Source organism: Myotis yumanensis, unplaced genomic scaffold (genome assembly GCF_028538775.1).
Source record: "Myotis yumanensis isolate MYYU_CA2020_CCGP unplaced genomic scaffold, mMyoYum1.0.hap1 SCAF_8, whole genome shotgun sequence".
NCBI classification, from domain to species: domain Eukaryota; kingdom Metazoa; phylum Chordata; class Mammalia; order Chiroptera; family Vespertilionidae; genus Myotis; species Myotis yumanensis.
In genome coordinates, this window is record NW_027223759.1 from 46,879,114 (window position 1) to 46,900,069 (window position 20,956).

Below are 20,956 nucleotides of genomic sequence, written 5' to 3' on the forward strand. Positions count from 1 at the left end.
TTCAACCTGAAAGAACGAATTACAACCTACCCATTTCCCCCCCATTAAATTATATTGAACTTTTCTATTTCTGGAGTTTTCCATGGTGGAAAAGAAAAATTCTAATATTTTACACAATGAATATATATGCCTAAAACACAAGAGCCTAGAAATTAGCATGAAATTATAAACTTTTTTACATCACTTGCTATTTTGCTAACATTCTACATGAATCAGTATCTTAAATATTGAGTATTTCTACAAATTACATATTATATCACTCAAGACTGCACAGTAGAAATAATACACTGATTAAACCAGTATACTGGAGTTATAGTTGTGATACTAAGTTTAAAATATTTGAGAAACATTCATTTGTATTTAATTTTAAAAGGAAGTCTGGAGACTTGTGATATGATCCCGGCTTACTTCCTGGCTTCTTCTCACCTCTATACTTCAGTTATACTGAAATTTTAATAGGATCAAGCCTTTCTCATACAACCTAGAAAACTGTTTCTCTCAACCTACCTCCTACTTTTTAAAAAAATCTATTTTTATTGCTTTCATTGAGGAAGGGAGAGGGAGAGATAGAAACATCAATGATAAGAGAGAATCACTGATTGGCTGCCTCCTGCATACCCCCCACTGGTGATTGAGCTGCAACCCTGGCATGTGCCCTGACCAGGAATCCAACTGTGACCTCCTGGTTTATAGGTCAGTGCTGAACCACTGAGCTACACCAGTCAAGCTCTCTACCTCCTACTTGGTCAGGGCAACTACCACAAAGCCTTCAGGTCTTTCTCAACTTGTCTTCTCAAAGAGGAAACCTTCCCGGACACTACCACACCCCTTCCTCCTGCCTGAACTTTGTTTCTCTCCCCCAAGTCCCCGCCCTCACCCTGTGCAAGACAGGAAGTTGTGCACCACCAGGTTACCAGAGAGCACCATTCCCATAAACTCTGTGCAGACGCAATCTGCACAATGGCCCCACTGTACTTCATGAGTCCCATAAGTCTCCTATGCTTCTGTCTTTAATACTCTGTAATGACATTGCCTATTATCATTCTCCCCCACCCCCATAACTTTAACCTTTATAATTCTAGGCTCTCTACTGAGTGTTAGAAGAAGACAAAAGAAAAATAAAGGATTTAATGTTTGCACTCAACTACAAAAAAAAAAAAAAAAAAAAGGAAGTCTGGAATTGATGAAAACTTGGGTAATAGATACTGCATCCCTACCTTTAAAATACACTAATTTGGGTGCTAGCTGGTTTGGCTCAGTGGATAGAGCATCAGCCTGCAGACTGAAGGGTCCGGGGTTTGATTCCCGCCAAGGGCACATGTCCAGGTTACTGGTACATGTCCAGGTTGCAGGCTCGACCCCCAGTAGGGAGCATGCAGAAGGCAGCCAATCAATGATTCCCTCTCATCATTGATGTTTCTATCTCTCTTCCTCCCCCTTCCTCTCTGAAATCAGTAAAAATATTTTTTTAAAAATAAAATACACTGATTTGGGAATAGAACATTATATATATATTTGGGCTATGTGGATAAAACATCAGGTTTATTTTTAAGATCTACAACTATTGGACATGCTTTTGAAATAAATATCTAAGAAAGTAAAATATATGACTATTCTCTCTGAAGAGAATAATCTATCAACCACCTTTGGCAGTGACCACTAGTTGCACTTACCTTAATTCTATACTCCTCTTTTTTCCAATGTTTTCCAGGCAAACAGCCATCTGGAATAAAAGCTGTATTTTTCATCCTTCCTTGCAATTAGGTGGGGGCATTGTGACTGAGTTTTGGCCAATGCAATTTAAATGAGTGTGCAATTCACTGCCTTCCTTCTTGCTGGCCATAAAATATTGATTTGAGGGTTGGAGCTTGAATAACAATCTTGTATCATGAGTTGGTAGCCAAGTGCTGAAGTTGGTAGAGCAAAATAGCAGCCTTGAGAGATACTTACCTCTGGAATTCTTTTAAGTGAGAGGAAAAAATATCTTTTTTTTTTTTTTAAACCACTGGCATTTGGGATTTTAGTTTTATGCTGCTGTACCCAATCTTAACTGGTACACATTTCAATTGTTGGCATATTACTCCTTTATTAGAACTTGCAAATGAGAAATTATTTCAACACCCGAAGACCAAACTACAACACAAGATTCCATAGGCTCAAGATTTTGAGACATTCTGGAAAGAGTTTTCTGTAAAGTATATCCTTTCCGTGGCATGGCAACATCATTTTTCTTTAAAAAGGTTATTGGGCAAAGATCATTCCCACCATCACCTATATAAACAATCTGTGTATAATTCACTCCTTGTTGTAACTGTTTATCTACAAATTCTACCAAAACTACATTTTTGCAAAGGTTTTTGGGGCACCTATTGCAAGAATGAGCGTGATAATTTTCCACAGTGAGATGACCACTGCCATCAAAAGCTGCTGGATTTGTAAACACTTTATCAAACACATCATGAAAATTGGTAGCTTCTAAAACCCAATCAATGAAGACAGAATTTGAATCTGAAATAATGATGCAATCAAATTTGTCCTTGTTCTTTCTTATAAAGTTTAAAAGTTCCACCATCCCTGGAGTGAAAGGCATTGATGTCATTGTTCTTTTCATTTCATCTTCTCTTACACCTTCCTCTCCCAAATACTTAAAGACTCTGCCCATAAATTCTGTCCAAAATCCTTTTTTGTAAGAATCCTGTAGTTCATTAGGAAGCTTTTTCTCTGGGGCACATTGTACAATCCAGGTGTCACTATTGTCATCTATGATTGTATTGTCAAAGTCAAAAACCAGCAAAATTTTCATGGTTCCAAAACAGATTTAGGTTACCCTGAAAAAGAAGAAATATTATTCCCTAAATACTCTGTTTTACATATATAGCTATTACTTAACAAACATTACTGAGTGTTAAACATAGGGTGAATTTGTTAAAACATAGGGTGAACATAAACAAATTAAAATAACTAAGTATTTTTGGACCACCATTTAAGCATATTTGCCTGAGAAGCAAAGTTCACATTTGAGTATTTTAAGTGAATGGAAAATAGAATATATAAAAAGGATATCCACGATATTATTGTGATCCTGTGGGGATTATTCCTTGAGCATTTAGAATTAAGCTATTGAGAGAAGCAATGAAACAATTATTCTCTTACAGTCTTATTTAGAAATGTTTAAATAATACAGAAAAATGTATGCTAATTACTCATTTTTATCATTACAGCCAAACTTATTAGTTTAAAATATCTCTATATATAAAAGGCTAATATGCAAACTGTCACCTCAGGAGTTCGACCGAGAGTTCGATCGCTTGCTCTGATGCATGCTGACCACCAGGGGGGCAGCACAGAATGAAGGAGGGCCCCAGGGCCGGCAGCTGGGAAAGGAAGGCCCCGGCCGGCAGCCTGAAAGCCCGGATTGGCCCTGATTGCTGGCCAGGCCTAGGGACCCTACCTGTGCATGAATTTCATGCACCGGGCCCTACTTTACAATAATCTTCATATTAAACAATAGGTCTCTGTGTACTAACCAAAATTCAGACCAAACTTAACATAACATTAAATCTTTCAAACTTTAAATACTTTTTAAAAAAGTGTTTAAAGTGACAGTACATTGTACTCCACATGGACATGAAGTGTTTTTGCTTTGAGCTCTGGTCACAGTTGTATAAAACAAATGGCTATTTTTAGATTTTCCAATAAGAAATTACTTAGTGCCTATCATGTTTAGCATAAAAAGCATTAACAATCCTGGCTGGTGTGGCTTGGTTGGTTGGGCATTGTCCCCTGCACCGAAAGGTTGCTGGTTCAATTCCCAATTAGGACATATGCTTGGGTTGCTGGCTCAATCCCTTGTAGGAGACGTGCAGGAGGCAGCCAATCTATGTTTCTCTCACATTGATGTTTCTCTTAAAAAAAAAAAAAAAGCATTAACAAAGAAATATGACACATGGTCCTAGCCTCAGGGTCTACAATCTAGATGAGAATATATAGCACATCTAAAACAACTAGAGACTAGCACAAAACAGTATATCATTAAGTATTAAATTGCACAGCACAGAAACATTTCTACCATACAGGAAAGAGAGAGAGCAAGATCACTGAGTTCGTAATGGGTAGAGATGAGAGAGATGAAGGGTTGCATAGTGAGCAAATCAGCAGGAAAGGAAAAGAGGATTCACATCACTAATTGGTAGGAAATTTGCTTAATAATAGCTCTTATTTCTGATTATAGCTTCTAGTTGGTGGAGAGTTCTCTTGTAATGTTGGGAAATGATAAAAGTACGCTGCTTTCATTGAAGTTGTCTGGCCTATAATCTTTTTTTTTATATAATATTTTTTTATTGAGTTCAGAGAGGAAGAAGAGGGAGAAATAGAAACATCAATGATGAGAGAGAGTCATTGATTGGCTGCCTCCTCCACACCCCCCACTGGGGACTGAACCCGAAACCCAGGCATGTGCCCTTGACCAGAATCGAACCCAGGACCATTCAGTCCGCAGGCTGATGCTCTATCCACTGAGCCAAACCAGCCAGGGCTGGCCTATAATCTTGTAGCATTTTCAATGCACAGTCTACTTTCACTCACTTCAGCTTGATATAAGGAGATTGGATTTCCAAGGGCCAATCGGCTATTTGTCCTACTCGATGAAGTATTCTGCAACAAACATTAGCAATCACATCAAAAACCTCAAGGTGGTTATTGTATGTTGGCCTGTGTAATGATGATTAATAGCGAACAAAAAAAAAGTGTTTAGCTTGAAATCAATTTCTAATATCAATGCCAATGTTAAAACTAAATGGTTACAGGATGCTGTACTTGAAATTCTAAACAAATTACTTGAAGTGGAGGTTAGTTTAGTTCTTCTGGACTAGTAGTAACTTTTGTTAACAATTTTTACGTTTATTTATTTACTTATTTATTTCAGGGAAAGGGGGGGGAGAGAGAGACAGAGAAAGCAAGGGAGAGAGAGCGAAACATCAATGTGAGAGAGAAACATCAATTGGTTGCCTCCTGTATGTGCCCCAACCAGGGATCGAACCCACAACCTAGGTCAGGGGTGGGCAACCCCTGGCACACGCGCCAAACATGGCACGCCAGTAACTTTTGCTGGCACGTGAAACCCTCTCTTATAATCTTTCTTTTACAACTTTTTTCTTAATATCGACTTTTTTATTTTTCAGATAAATTCAGTGTAGGTGCATATTAGATAAATAAATAATTTTACATAACAAGTTATCTTAAAGACCATAGACATGGCTGACTTTGAAATACAGTTGACTGAATTTCAGAGTAGCTCAATTTGGAAGCAGAAATTTATTGACCTTAGAGTTGACTTGGAAAACATTGAAAAAAAGCGGTTAGAGACAGGAGTACCAGAGGGAAGTATCGAAAATGAACTATTGAGGACTTGGAATGCCATTCCAAAAAATTTTTTTTGTTTAAAAAAACTTTGCAACAGCGTTACTCTCCATGTTTTCATCCACATACGCTTGTGAATCTTTGTTCTCAGTGATGAATTTTGTTAAGTCTCGTAAAAGGAGTAGCCTGATGGATGAAAGTAGTAGCTTGTGCATATCTCTGAAGGTCACGAAATATAAACCTGATATAAAATCTCTGTCATCAGTGATGCAGCAGCAAAAGTTCCACTGATATTATCAAACGGAGTCATGAATTTTGCTGTCGGACTATCAGTGTACATGTATACATTAAAAAATAAATGTATTTTTCATCATCATATACTGTGTTTTTGTCGCTCGAATGAATTTTATTATTTCTTCAAGGTTCTTCACATACGTACCCCTTAAGAGATATCAAGTAGGTGTAACATGTTCTCAAAAAATTAGGGTTGGCACTCAGAAGAATTTTGAGTGAGAGATTTTGCTGGTTTTGGCACGCACTCACAAAAAGGTTGCCCACCCCTGACCTAGGTATATGCCCTGACCAGAGTGCCAAATAATCTGGACATACTTGAATAATCACATTACTTACAATATGACAATTACTTAAATCTTTTACTTTAAAATATAGGTCAATTATACATCTCAAGAGAAAAGAATAAATTGGTTAACAGATGGTATGAATAAAAATTATGTAAAAATAATAATTATACAGTAGATTACCCAAATAAAAACTATAATTAGTATATATAGAACATTTAAAAAAGAGTAATATTTTTAGAGAGATCACCAGACACTTAACTAAGAACTTTATAATTATCTTATTTAACTATCATAACCCTATTAAGTAGTAATTATCCTCACCTTAAATATATGTAAACTAGTGCTTAAATATTAGATAGGTTGGTTAAGTATTAGTTAAATGGCAGAGCTGGAATTTTGACTCAGGTCTGCTTGACCTCAAATTTCATGCTTTTAAGAACCACACTAGTGTCTAAGAAATAAAATACAGTATTTAAAGATTATTGATCAGTTTAAAAATAAAATACTAAGGTCATTTTAACAAAAAGAGGTTTAATTACATGAAAACATTCATTAAAGTACACACTACCTATAATACTACCTCTATGATCTACTTCATAACCATTCTGAGGTTTTAGTAAGAAATTCTACAAAGAAAAGTGAAGAACCCCACAAATAAAAAAGAGATAAATAAAAATGGAAAACATGTTATTAACCAATGTTACCGTGATACATTTAATTTAAATTAAAAAAAAAAAAGAAAACATGGCATTTAATCACATGTATTCTCTGGTTTATTACAACAGTTAGCCCCGGCCAGTGTGGCTCAGTGGTTGAGCATTGACCTATGAACCAGGAGGTCCCAGTTTGATTCTTGGTCTGGGCACATGCCCAGGTTGTGGGCTCGCTCCCCAGTAGGGGGTGTGCAGGAGTGCAGGAAGCAGCCAATCAATGATTCTTTCTCATCACTGATGCTTCTCTCTCTCTCTCTCTCTCTCCACTTTCTCTCTGAAATCAATAAAAATATATATTAAAAAAATAGATAGCCAGCAGGTGAAACAGAGTAGAGGTCATTACCCATATAAGAGTAAGTATTCAATGTCTCTCAATTTAGAAAATCTGGAGAATAATTAATCTAGATAGTATCTCCTGTTGTGTGAATTTAGATATATACAGGGTAAGGCAAAAGTAGGTTTACAGTTGTCTGTATGAAAAATAATACAATAATCAATACTACTACAAGAAGAAACACTGTGTAGACCTTCTTTTGCCCCACGCTGTAATATCCTGAGACTCTGTATCCTTGAATCTCCAAATGCCTAACCCAGCTGCCTCTGACTGGCTCCTAGAGATTTAAGTGCAGAATCCACTTTCCCATAGAAACAATGTAATAAATAGCAATAAGGCATAGTTGACAATTACATTAGGACTGAACCTAGGCATATTTTAAATTAAATATGATTTTTAAGCATTCTGAATTTAATTAAAATTTTCTTCAAGTATAATTCATTGTTGGTTAAAAATTTCCTCAAATCTAGATTTAATTAGCTACAAGTTACTAAAATTCCTGAACTATTGACCTAAAAATACCAAGATATGTCATAAGCCTGAAGTTAATATAGTGCCACTGCTATTAATTTCTATCTAAAAGTGAACTTTTCTTAATTTCATATATTTTATATTCATTTTTTTCACCGCTCAACATAAACCTTTATTAAAAATACTTACCCAACTAAGTATTTCCAAGACAATTAATCGTACTTCAGCATAGAGTTAAATAGTCATGACAACCTTCAGTTTTCAACACCAGCCCGTTTCTAACCAACATTACTCCTACTCTATATGCAGGCAACGAAGTCTTCTGGTTTGGAGCAAAGGAACAGAGACTTAACTCCTAAAATTAATAAAAGTTTATTTAAGATATTTTAAAATTTGTTCTTATGATGCTATTTTTTCTTACATCAGAAAAGCACCTATTGGCAACAGAAAAACAAAATCTTGATTAAACACAAACCTTAAATGCAAAACGGCATGTTATGTAAATATAAGTTTTTACCTGGTGGATACAATCACAAGTGTTACACGGATTACGTTGAGAATTACAAATTCCACTTTTTCTTTTTGTTTGTTAAATAGCAGACCAATACTACATTCTGTTGTCAATAAACATTCAAAGATTTGGCATACTTGAAGTAAGTCTCAAAAATTAAGGATATGCACAAACATCCAATTTTAAGAGTGTGAATCTATTTTGAAACCAGTTTGTTAAAATTCCCCAAATAGTTATTAACTATTCTCTCCCACAGCTGGAGCAGTATAGATATATTTTGTATATCTGCAATGTTTCCATAGTCTAACAATAACCTATGTGCTTTTAACTAATGGAAACTAGAAACTACATAGACATCCAAGAATTGAGGACTGCTTAAATAAGACATGTGGCCTTGAGATGCTTCTTGTTCGTTGTAATAAAGGTTTGGGTTCCTTAGCCTAACTCCGTGTGCAGGTGACTTCTGACTCTGGGGACTGGGGTAAAACTGCTGCTCTTCTGACTACCACTGCTGCTGTAACTCACCTCTGATCTAGGCCTGCAGCTTCTACAAAACGGTGGCAGGTGTTGCTAGCATGCAGGCAGGGTGGAATCTCTTTCCCAGTTGTTGACATTTTAAAAACTGTGCCTCCCAAAAGCAAACAAACAGCAAAACCAAGTATTTTATTAACCCCTTTCATACTTACCAGCATTCTTACGGTGGAACATCTGATAGAAAACCTGAAGAAAAACAGTACAACTACGTTAGAACTTCAGTGACTGAAAATGTTGCTCCTTCCATTTTGAACAACTCCGACTTGGTGCCTAATAAGGACGCATTGCAGCCCACTAGCTTGTCAGGAAATCATTCCCACCTCGATGTGCTGGAAAAGGATCTTCTGAGACCAAGCCCGCACCCACTCTTAACAGATTCTGGTGTCCTTCGAGGTCTGGTTGATGCTCCAAATACATTCAACTTACTGTATTTACCAAGCAATTTAAATACATTAAAGGTCCGAATATGAACGTTCTGAGACAACATCCAAGTTTTCACCTTCTTGTGTTTAAAAAACTGAGCCCCATCCGGCCCGAATTATGCCCTAGAAACTAAAGTATTTAAACATCGACTTTCTGTCAAGGAACCCCTGCGTTCCCACGGCCAAGGGAGAGCGCGGCCCTTCCCCTTCCCCGCGCGAGGACGCCGCGGGCCGCACACACCAGCCTGGGCCCCGCTCCCCACACACCTGCCGGGTCCGCCGGGACTAGGAGGGGTCGTCCCGCGGGAGGCCCGTGATGGATGAGGATGGGGGCACCAGCCCGGGTCCCCAGATCTCCCCACTGGCCCAGGACAGGAGTCGGCAGCTGTGCGAGCCTCCGCCCTGCTCCCGCGGAGCGGCCCCCGCGCCTGTCCGTGGGGACGCCCCACGCTGACACCGGCCTTCGCTTCTCGCGCAGGCGCAGCCTGGGTTCTCCGGCCCCGCAGCCCGCAGCGGCCGGTTCCTCGTTCTTCAGCCGCAGCTGCCGTCACTTCCGGCGGCGTTGCTAAGCAACTGCGCGGCATTTCCAAACACGGCAGGCTAGAGGCTGCAGCGCCCCGCCTCGCAGTCGGCTTTCCCAGTCTCAGAGCGCCATGGGCACCTCGGCAGAGATGCAGATGCGGTTCGGAAGGCGCTCTGGACAGGCGAAGGGAAGCACGGGTGAGCTAAACTGCCCCACGCTGACATGGGGATTGTTTCTGACCCCCCAGACGCGGGGTGAGAGGCGAGGGTGCCAGGTGAGGGGGCCTAGTCCAGGTGAAGTGGACTCCAAGTCAAAAGCAGCGTGGGGTTCTATGTAAATTAGACAGTTTTGCCCTCAGATGAATCGGTAGGTGGGAAAAGTTTACATAAATACCCGACCAGTGTGGCTCAGTGGCTGAGCGTGGACCCATGAACCGGGGATGTCCAGGTCAGGGCACATGCCGGTTTCCGGTTGGATCCCAATAGGGGACATGCAGGAGACAGCCGATCAATGATTCTCATCCTTAATGTTTCTATCCCTCTTCCTCTCCTTTCCTCTCGCTGAAATCAATAAAAACATTTGAAAAGAAAAAGTTTACATAAATAGAGGTGGAGAAAATATAAGAAGTAGGCTGACCCAATTGATCTGTGTGGTTGCAGTTCCAGGAGTCTGGAGTTTACCTTACTCAGAGCTCATCAGGTATGTTTGTTAAAAAATATTAGGGCCGCCCTAGGCCATTTGGCTCAGTGGATAGAGCCTTGGCCTGCCGACTAAAGGACCCCATTTGATTCCGGTCAAGGGCACATGCCCGGGTTGCAGGTTCGATCCCCAGTAGGGGGCGTGCAGGAGGCAGCTGGTCAATGATTCTCTCTCATCATTGATGTTTCTGTCTCTCCCTCTCCCTTTCTTTCTGAAATCAATATATATATATATATATATATATATATATATATATATATTTTTTTTTTTTTTTAAATCAGTGCCATTTTTTAAACTTCACAGCTGGCTGAGGAAGTGATGATAGTTGAGTACAAACAAGATGACCAAGAAACTTATGTTCTGGAATTAGTGGTGATGTTTGCACAGCTTTGTGAATAGACTAAAAGTCACTAAATGTTACCCTTTACAATGGTGAGTTTTATGATATGTGAACTATATCTCAATTTAAAAAAAGAGATTTTGTAAGCCACGGAAAGTGTGTTAACGATGACAGGCTCATGGACTGATTTTAGATACCCATAGGTCATTTGCCACTGCTTTTGTCCCCTCTCTACTCCATGAGACTGTCTAGTCATATTCTTTCTATGTCCATCTCTTTTTTCTTGTTCCTTCTTTCAACTGTGGCCTGTTTAATTTCTGGAACAGCCACTACTAGCATTGTGTGAGAGCCACTGTGAGGAAGGGATCTTGGAAATAAGAGTGGCCTTGGAGGAGTGAACTGTACATCAATCCAGTGAACTAGAGCATGGATGTGTGAGATCATCTGTATCTCTGATGTCAATCAGAGCGCCTTATCCTCAGAGAGATGGGGGAACTTGTCCCAACTTCAGTGGCCTCGAAAGTCAAAAAACTTTCCCAGATTTTCTGTGGGTTCTCTTATTTCTTTATGCTTGCCCATTTCTACTGCTTTTGTTCTCTTGGTTCTCTTCTTGAGTCAGAGTCCATGAAAAGATCTTGAATAAGCCCTAGCTGGTTGTTCAGTGGTTAGAGCGTTGGACCGCTGACTGAAGAAGGGTTATGGGTTTGATTCTGGTCAAGGGCACGTACCTCGGTTGTGGATTTGATCCCCGACCACCAATTGATGTGTCTCTCTCACTCGATGTTTCTCTCTGTGTGTCTCTCCCCCTTTTCCTCTCTCTCTAAAATCAATGGAAAAATATCTCTGGATGAGGATTAACAACAACAACAAAAGATCTTTCTTTTTTTTTTATATTAAATCTTTATTGTTCAGATTATTACATTTGTTCCTCTTTTTTTCCCCCATAACTCCCCTCCTTCCAGCTCCCACCCCACCCTCCACCCTCACTCCCTACCCACTGTGTTCATCCATAGGTGCATGATTTTTGTCCAGTCACTTCCCGCATCTCCCACACCCCTTTTTCCCCCAAGAATAGTCAGTCTATTCCCTTTCTATGTCCCTGATTCTATTATAATCACCAGTTCATTCTGTACATCAGGTTATTTATTCACTTGATTCTTAGATTCATTTGTTGATAGATGCATGTTTGTTGTTCATAATTTGTATCTTTACCTTTTTCTTCTTCTTCCTCTTCTTAAAGGATACCTTTCAGCATTTCATATAATACTGGTTTGGCGGTGATGAACTCCTTTAGCTTTTCCTTATCTGTGAAGCTCTTTATCTGACCTTCAATTCTGAATGATAGCTTTGCTGGATAAAGTAATCTTGGTTGTAGGTTCTTGGTATTCAGCACTTTGAATATTTCTTGCCATTCCCTTCTGGCCTGCAAAGTTTCTGTTGAGAAATCAGCTGACAGTCGTATGGGTATTCCCTTGTAGGTAATTGAGCCTCTTTCTCTTGCTGCTTTTAAGATTTTCTCTTTGTCTTTTGCTCTTGGCATTTTAATGATGATGTGTCTTGGTGTGGTCCTCTTTGGATTCCTTTTGCTTGGGGTTCTCTGCGCTTCTTGGACCTGTAAGTCCATTTCTTTCTCCAGGTGGGGGAAGTTTTCTGCCATTATTTCTTGAAATAGGTTTTCAATATCTTGCTGTCTCTCATCTTCTGGCACTCCAATGACTCTGATATTAGACCGCTTAAAGCTGTCCCAGAGGCTCCTTACACTATCTTCACACTTTCGGATTCTTTTTTCATTTTGCTTTTCCAATTGGGTGTTTTTTGTCGAATCTTTGGTTTGATTATTGTACTCCTTCGGTCTGCTATTGGGTATAATATTCATTATTTCAGTCCGTGTATGCTTACTTTCTAATTTCTTTATCGTAGCATCGAGGGTCTCATTAGTTTTCGTGAGGCTCTGCACAAATTTATGGCAAGCCCTCAAAATTGCGATTCTTAGCTCCATATCCTCCATTTCTGTCATGTTTTTTTGTCTCCGCATCTTTTATGCTTTCTTGGTGCACCCCCTTGTGGTCTCTGTGCGCAGTCTTGTTCTAGCCAAGCCTTAATTGTTGTAGTTAACACTAGAGGGATTTGACCCCCAGGCCGACTGGCTATAGGAATCAGCTGTATGGAAAACGTCTGCCTTCTGGGGAGGCGCTAATCCAGCCTTTGCCTGAGGCGATCGGCAAATGGCTGTGCGCAGGCTTTGGGCGGGGCGGGATCAACAGGGCGGAGGGAGCAGTTATGGCCACGCTCAGTCCCGTTCCCAGAGGCTCTGCTTCTCAGAACCCCGGCAGCCGCTGCAAACCTTTGTATTTTCCACACTGCGCCGCCTCTGAGCCTCGATTTGCTGTTCTCTTTCCTTCTAGTTGTAGAGTCTCTCTTCAGCCAGCCTTCCTGTGGTTCTGGGTGATGTCCGTTCAGTCTTTTAGTTGTATTTTTGAAATGGTTGCGGCAGCGGTCTCCGGTGTTTACCTACGCCGCCATCTTGGTCTCCTCTCCCACCAACAACAAAAGATCTTGAATAAAACATCTCATGAGTGCAGTTACTCTATTGAAGATCTGGGATGTCACAGAGGAGGGATCACATTGTGCACCACGTAGCTTCTGACATGCAGCTCTCCTTCCACTGACTAAGGAACTCCAGGCTTCAGGTCTGATTGATCTGATTGAACTAGCAGTATAATGAGATCCTCATTGTGCCAGGTGCTTCCTTTTTTTCCACCTTGTGGTTCACAGTAACAGCTTCCTATAAGGCTGCTTCCTTTTGTGGTCCTAGGATGGGTGCCTATCTGGCCTTCATGCTTCCTTGTTCATATCTAGCTTGAGAGTAACTCTCAGATATCTTTACTAGAAGAACAAGAAAGAACTTTTCTAAAAGTCTCAAATAAACCTCTTCTCCTATATTTTTTATTATAGAAATAATTATTGGCAAGGGAGATACAAGTATTCTTAAACTAATGAGGCCCACCCTGGAAACTGTAGTCAGTTCTCCAAATTACATTGCTGGTACTCAGTTAGGAAGGGGTTGAATAGAGTCAGTTATAATGTCTACAATCCCAATAGGTGAACATTCCCAAAGTTATCTATAACAATAAAATCATAATATGCTAATTAGACCAGACAACTGAATGACCTTCTGGGCGTCCTTCTGGACGACCTTAGGGATGAAGCTGCGGTGATGGGGGCCGAGGCAGAGGTGGTTAGGGGCGATCAGGCAGGCAGGCAGGCAGAGTGGTTAGGGGTGATCAGGCAGGCAGGCAGGCAGGTGAGCAGTTAGGAACCAGTAGTCCCGGATTGCGAGAGGGTGCAGGCCAGGCTGAGGGACACCCCTCCCCATGCATGAATTTTGTGCACTGGGCCTCTAGTCCATTTATAAACTCCTACGTGGTTAAATTGAAAAATGCTTTTATAACAACCTGTTGGGTAGGTATTATTGATGTCAGCTTTAAAAATGTTGATACCAAGACTCCAAGAAGTTAAATGACTTGCCCAACTTTACACACTAAGGAAATGACTAAACAAGGACTCAAATCTATGTCTTTTGATTTCAAGGTGTTGTATCTTTCCATTTAATCCCAGCTGCTCTTAAGATAACAAGAATATAATTATTATTTCAAATAATTTCTAGATATACCTATATAGAAATGTCTGAGAAAAAAAAATCACACTCTTCTTGAAAGTTTTTAATATTCATTTTTAACACTTTATTAGAAATAAAGAACTCCAACGAAGATCAAGTTCTCTATCCACCTCTTCTACCTAGCAAAGTAGATCTCCAGCAGGTCACCATAATTCCACACAATGAGTGGGAAAGGATTCGAGATAGCATTGACGGTATGACAAGAAAAGCAGCATGCCTTCGCGCAGAAAGAAAGGCCAAGAAAGAAATGCATCTCCGATCCCAAGAAGTGGTAAAACATTGGGCTCGAACATATGCAGTAAGTATTAACCACCCAGGAGTACATAAGCACTGAAGGCTTACTTTTTTTCTTAGCACTCTTATAAATATTTTTACATATAGCCCTAGCCAGTTTGGCTCAGTGGATAGAGCATCGGCCTGTGGACTGAAGGGTCCGGGTTCGATTCTGGTCAAGGGCACATGCCCGGGGTTGTGGGCTCAATCCCCAGTAGGGGGTGTGCAGGAGGCAGCCAATCAATGATTCTCTGTCATCATTGATGATTCTATCTCTTTCTCCCTCTCCCTTCCTCTCTGAAATCAATAAAAATATATTTTTAAAAAATGTATTTTCCCTATAAAATATAAAAATGCATTGAAGCACATTTTCAACACCTTTATTTAGGTATAAGTGACATACAATAAATTGGATATATTTAAAGTGTACAGTTTGATAGGTTTTGGCATATAGACCCCTGGAACCATCATTATAATTAAGAAAATGAACATATTCATCACCCCAGAAAAGTTTATTCATAGCCCATTTTACTCCCTCTCACTCTTCCCCCCACTTTGTCTCCTGTCACTAAGCAACTACTGACCTGCTTTCCATTATAAATTTCACTCAACATGAAATATTTTCATGTTGTTGTGTGTGTCAATTATTCATTCACTGTTATTGTTTTTTGTTTTTTTTTAAATATATTTTATTGATTTTTTACAGAGAGAAAGGGAGAGGGATAGAGAGTTAGAAACATCGATGAGAGAGAAACATCGACCAGCTGCCTCCTGCACACTCCTACTGGGGATGTGCCCGCAACCAACGTACATGCCCTTGACCGGAATCGAACCCGGGACCTTTCAGTCCGCAGGCCGACGCTCTATCCACTGAGCCAAACCGGTTTCGGCATTCACTGTTATTGTTAAGTGGTGTTCCCATGTATGGATATATACCACAGTTTGTTTATCTGTTCAATTGTTGATATTTGAGCTGCTTCCAGGCTCCTATAAATAATGCTGCTGCCCTACCCGGTTTGGCACAGTGGGTAGAGCTTTGGCTTGCAGACTGAAGGGTCCCTGGTTCAAGTCCCTGGGTTGCGGGCTCGATCCCAAGTAGGGGGTGTGCAGGAGGCAACCAACCAATGATTCTCTTTTATATTGATGTTTCTCCTCTCCCTTCCTCTCTGAAATCAATAAAAATATATTTTTTTTAAAAAGCTGCTTATGAACTTTCATGTGTAAGTCTATGTATGGATATATGCTTTCATTTCTCTTGGGTAAATATCTTGGTGTAGAATAGCTGAATCATATGATGTATGCTTATATATTATTATGTAAATATATGAAGGAACTTTGAAGTAAACACAAGAAACTAATAATAGTGGTTGTCTTAGAGATTGCCGATGTAAATTAGGATTGGAGGGAGAGTTTCACTGTATACATTTATAGTATTTTTGGGTTTTCAACCATATAACTGTGTTACCTACCTAAAAAGTTCAATTAAAAATTAGCTCATGAGTGTAACTTCTTATTTTATTTATTAATGATAAATGCAAATACAATAAAGACTAATAATGAAAGTTCAAATGATCATATTACAATGTTCAATTTTGTAAAATTTAATTAAAAAATGAAAACAGATGACTGCTTTGGTCTTTTTTGCAGGGGATAAAAGAACAAAAACTTAAAGCCAAAAAGAAGCGTGATGAAGAAATAGAGGCCGAAAGACAAATTCTTGATCTGGAAGAAGCGATATACAAACAAGGAGAAAGAAGAAAGGCCATTGAACATGCAAAGCAATATCAATTTTACCAGACAGAAAGACTGAAAAACTTTCATGTACTACTTGGGTTTTCTTGTATTTTTATATATACTTAACATATTTATACACAATTAGATTTTATTTTCTTAAAGTACTGTAATTTTTTTTTTTTTGTAGTCAGGACTTCTTCTTAGTAGAGTGATGAAAGAACGTGATGCTCAGATTGAATCCCAAAAGAGTAGAATAAAATCTGATAAAAAATGGGAGGAACAACTGAAACTCAACATTGAAAAAGCTCTTAAGGAAGAACAAGAAAAAGCAGGAAAACAACGCAGAGATAGAATAGCTCTTGCCAATGATCATTTAAAACAGTATGTATATATAAATTATCTTGTTTGTACCTTTCTCTTTTTCTCATGATGGATATAGCTATTTTTCCTGATTATAAAAGTTATACATGCTAAAATACCTACTAAGTAGAATAAAAATTACAGGGAAAGAGAGCAAAACTCATTATCACTCCCTTACCCAGAGGTAATATATTGTCACTATAATGCTGCAGAACAAACAACCACACAGTCTAGTAGCATTCACCAATAAACACTTATTTCTCATGTATCTGGGGGTTCGTTGGGTGTGGCTGGCAGCTTTTGTTCAAACCGCAGGACTGGCTGGGTTTGCTTGTTGTGGGCAAGGCTCTGATCTGCTCCATGTGTATTCATCCTGAAGTCCTAGATGAAGGGCCAGCAGTCACCTGCGGGAAGCTTTTCTGATGGTACAGAGATGCAGAAGAATGAGCACAAGCTTGCAAGAGTGTGCCTAAACCCTAAGTCAAAGGTGAAGGAAACATGGCCTACCATGAGTCTAAGTCATAAGGCTCAGCCTAACAACATTGGAACAGAGAAATAGACTCCCATGGGAATGGGGAGTGAGAGAGTAAGCTTTTTTGAATAATCTAATCCACCACAATAAGCTGTTTTTGTTTTGGTATATAGCCCTAAAGACCTTTTTTGATGGTGGTGGTGAAGGTGGGTGGATTCATTGAGGTATAATTTAAATTTAATAATAATCGACTTTTTAACAGCATAGAGCTGTACACCTCACCCAAATCAGGACACGGGATACTTCCATCACCCCAAATGGGTTTCCTCATGCCCCTTTGCACTGAATTCTATCCCCCACCCTCCGCTCCTGGAAATCATTGATCCAGTGATGCAACCATTTTTCCTGATCATATATACTCACATTTTATAAAATAAAATTGGATCAACTACCATTTTATTAAATGTTTTTTTCATTTATCAATATGTCAGTAAATTGAAATCAAACCTGATCTCTTTTTTAAAAGTATAATTTTTCTTACTTTTCTAAATAGCTGATACACACAAATAGGAAAAGGCACAAAGGGGATTCAGAAAAAGTCTCCTCTGTGTCCACCAGCCACTTTGTTTCTCCAATGTGAGATTTACCAGTTTCTTTACACTGTAGTTTAAATGTGTATAAATTGTGTAAATACATAAAAGACTTTAAACAGTACTGTATTGGTAGACATTATAGAATTATAAAACATAGTTAAAATTAAAAATCACTAGAAATTCAGTGATCTAGAGTAGGCACTGTTAACATTTGGGTGTATATCTGTTCTTAAAAATTAGTTTTGCAAATAATAAATGCATTTATGCTTATTTAAATTCAAGCTATACAGCAAAATTTGGAGTAAAATTTGAAAGCTTATCTTCAAATCCATCCTACTGAATGTCTGTCTCTTTAAGTCTCATTTTCCTCTTCCTAAATAGCCATTATAAAAAGTTTTATAACTATCCCTTCAGAATGTTTTATTGAAGTTACTGATACTTATTATATACAGCACATATTTAAGTGTGTATGTATTTTTTAACTTGGATGTTATACAATATATTTTTCTGTGACTTCATTTTTTCACTCAACAATATACCTTGAATATCTTTTTATGCCAGAATATATGGATCAGTCACATCTTTTAAAATAATCATATTGTATACTAAGCATGTACCATTATTCATCCTATATAATAAAAGCCCAGCGACTGAACAGTGAACAACCAGACCAACCAGTCGACCAGTTGCTATGACATGCACTGACCACTACAGGGCAGACGCTCAAGGCAGGAGCTGCCCCCTGGTGGTCAGTGCGCTCCCATTAGTGGGAGTGCCAGTCAGAGGGCAGGCCCACAGCCGCTCAGCTAACTGAGATGAGCAGAGCTCCCACAGCGGGCCAATCCCCACAGTCCATGCCCCCCACCAGTGCATGAATCCCATGCACCGGGCCTCTAATTTAACTATAATTATTATTGAGGGAAATTTGGGTGCCCCCCATTTCTAACAATGTTGCAGATCATCCTTAGCATATATCTTTTGTAACTTTTGTGCAAAGATGTATTTATGTAGGATAGAGTTCTTGAAATGGACTTGGATTTTACATTTGGAGAGTGACACCAAATTGCCTTTGAGAAGGCTTTCAGTGCATTCATCAATGATGTCTGACACCCTTTATACTATAATCAATACTGGTACTTTTTTTGGCAAAAAAATCATATCTTTTAATTTACATTTCTAGTAATTTTAGTGAGACAGCATTTTTTTCATGTATAAATGTCCATTTGTTTGGGTTTTTATTATCATGAATTGGTCATCCCATTGTTCTTGTGTAGGTTGTTTCATATTGGTATGTAGTTTGTCATTGATTAAAAACTGATTAATAAGGAGTTTTATATGTATTAGTCATTGCAGATTTTGTGTTAGTATTAGTCATTGCAGATTTTGTCATCTTTCTGAATGTTTTTTAGTAGTTAGAAGATATTTATTTTTATGTGTTCAAATCTCTCTTTTTGTTACGATTTTATTTTTGTATATATATTTATTTCTCAGAATCACAAATATCTCAGTGACATTGACATCAATTCTCAGGATGTACTAGTATGTGTTGCCAGATTGTATTCTTCAGTTATTTTAACCCTTAGTAAAAGGAGAAGGGTAACTTTTGGATTTATTGTAATTTTTTTTCTTTGGCAGTGTAGAGATCCAAGGGTTTGTGCAAGTTATGGACAGAGCTGTTGGCAAAGGGAGGCAAATATTTAGCCAGTGAGTCTCCTTTGAGACATCTCTCTTTTTATGTTGGCTGTTGCAGCTCAGAGATCATTATAGGTAGCAGATTAATCTCCAGCAAGCTACTTGGCGAGTGCTAACACCTTCACAGGCCATCTGTCCCCCTGTAGCCTTTGCAGGCTGTGTTTGTCCATAGGATCACCTTTCCAAGTGATCTTGGGCAACAGGTTAGAGGTTCAAGCAGGTTCTAGGTCTAGGATTTGCTTTAGTTGTTTCTTTGGCTTATTTTCATGTAGTCTAGATGTTCGTCAGGCTCTGAGGTAAGCACAAATTCCTTCACAGTGGACTCAGTCTTTGTGGATGGTGACCAAGTATTACCTATCCTCACTTCACTTTTTACTGACATATTTTTTCCAAGAAATCTCTTGAAAATTCAGGTATGTGAGTAAGACCTTGCTGTAGCTTCTAGTAGTGATGTAGAATTCCCTTCCTCCCATTGCTTGCATTGAGAGGAATTAGGAGGAAAATGTTTGACACGTGAGCTTGGGTTGCCAATTTCGTTCCAGATTCTTACATCTTAAATTTATTAAGAAAATTCAATTCTATAATTGAATACAACAGAGGAAAATGTAAATCTATTATAAATTTTTTTAATAAATGAATTTACAAATTATCACTAAGTTGTGATTATTACATCTCTAGCATAGGCAACTGAAAAGAAGGTGGTATTATTCACCAAGATAAGAACAAGAGACCAAAATGATCTGTTTAGAAGAGGAGGAGGATGAGTTTGGTCTTAGACAAAGTGAATAGATAGTCAGGTGGGGATGCCTAGTGGGTTGTTTCTATAAGAATCACATGTGTGAATTGTAATAGGATCAGACCTCATATTTGATGTTTGACTGCTGATTTCTTTGTAGGCCTCACCCTCCCTTCCCCTTTGGCCCTACATCTGAAAAGGCTGATAAGAAGGGCCCTGGACTTCTCTTTTCCTTTGGTACCAGCAGAGAATTTATATCTCCCCTGCACAGGAACTTTCCCCAGTCCCACCCGTTAGTCTGGGGGAAGGCCCACATCTATTCTCTTTGCTTTTCCCAAGTCATTCCAGACCTACTTGTGCCTGTACAGCTCTCCCAGTAGTTTCTTTTGTGAGTAATACTTCCTCCCAACTTCTCTGGGTGCTTGGAATGTCATCTGAACCAAATTGTGGATAGGAGCCCCTAATGCTTTTGTAGGAGGACAACACAACATATGTATAAGCTCAAGTCAGATCTGGGCTACACAAAGATTTGGGGCCTTCAGGATGTGAATCAGAGATAGCAACGAGATTTCATGACAAATTCTACTCTGATTATTAGGTAGAGGCTGTCCAGTGCATTGGGTTGGGAAGGTCCAAAACTCAGCAGTAAAGAATTTTGCATTGATTATTGGTGTCTGCTGTGAACATGGGTGTTGGAAGTAAAGATCTGAATGTTATGTCTTTTTTTCCCTGAACTAAAGGATCTCAGATTTCCTTCAATACGTTAACTTCGCATTAAGCTAAATTAATGGCAGGTAGTTGAGTAGTCTACCCAAAATAAGATAAAAGTCTTTATTGACAGGTAATTCAATATTATTTAATAGTTACATATTATTTATGTAATTCACTGACAATATTACCTCTGCACTGACCCTAGATCTATTTTTGTTCT

The 20,956-nt window shown here is 39.0% G+C and overlaps 2 protein-coding genes across 4 annotated transcripts in view; one reads left to right on the plus strand and one right to left on the minus strand.

The window, feature by feature from the left end:
* Positions 1–2,066: 2,066 nt before the first annotated feature.
* On the minus strand, positions 2,067–9,398 carry PHOSPHO2 (phosphatase, orphan 2). Of its 3 annotated transcripts, XM_070422791.1 has the most exons (5): positions 9,192–9,398; positions 8,655–8,688; positions 7,647–7,812; positions 4,585–4,653; positions 2,067–2,828 (listed from the first exon to the last, which is right to left on the minus strand). In XM_070422791.1, exon 5 carries the CDS (start codon positions 2,801–2,803, stop codon positions 2,078–2,080), a length of 726 nt encoding a protein of 241 aa, XP_070278892.1. In that variant the 5' UTR covers positions 2,804–2,828; positions 4,585–4,653; positions 7,647–7,812; positions 8,655–8,688; positions 9,192–9,398; the 3' UTR covers positions 2,067–2,077. The 3 variants fall into 3 exon arrangements, with proteins under 3 accessions (XP_070278892.1, XP_070278890.1, XP_070278893.1); XM_070422789.1 differs by lacking the exon at positions 4,585–4,653; XM_070422792.1 differs by lacking the exons at positions 4,585–4,653; positions 7,647–7,812.
* A 152-nt stretch (positions 9,399–9,550) lies between these two features.
* Positions 9,551–20,956, plus strand: part of CFAP210 (cilia and flagella associated protein 210) — a 33,617-nt gene continuing 22,211 nt past the window's right edge. Inside the window, exons 1-4 of the mRNA XM_070422788.1 lie at positions 9,551–9,644; positions 14,237–14,463; positions 16,086–16,259; positions 16,360–16,553. Of these exons, the coding sequence (XP_070278889.1) occupies positions 9,578–9,644; positions 14,237–14,463; positions 16,086–16,259; positions 16,360–16,553 (662 nt within the window). The 5' untranslated portion in view covers positions 9,551–9,577. The remainder of the gene's footprint in view (positions 9,645–14,236; positions 14,464–16,085; positions 16,260–16,359; positions 16,554–20,956) is intronic.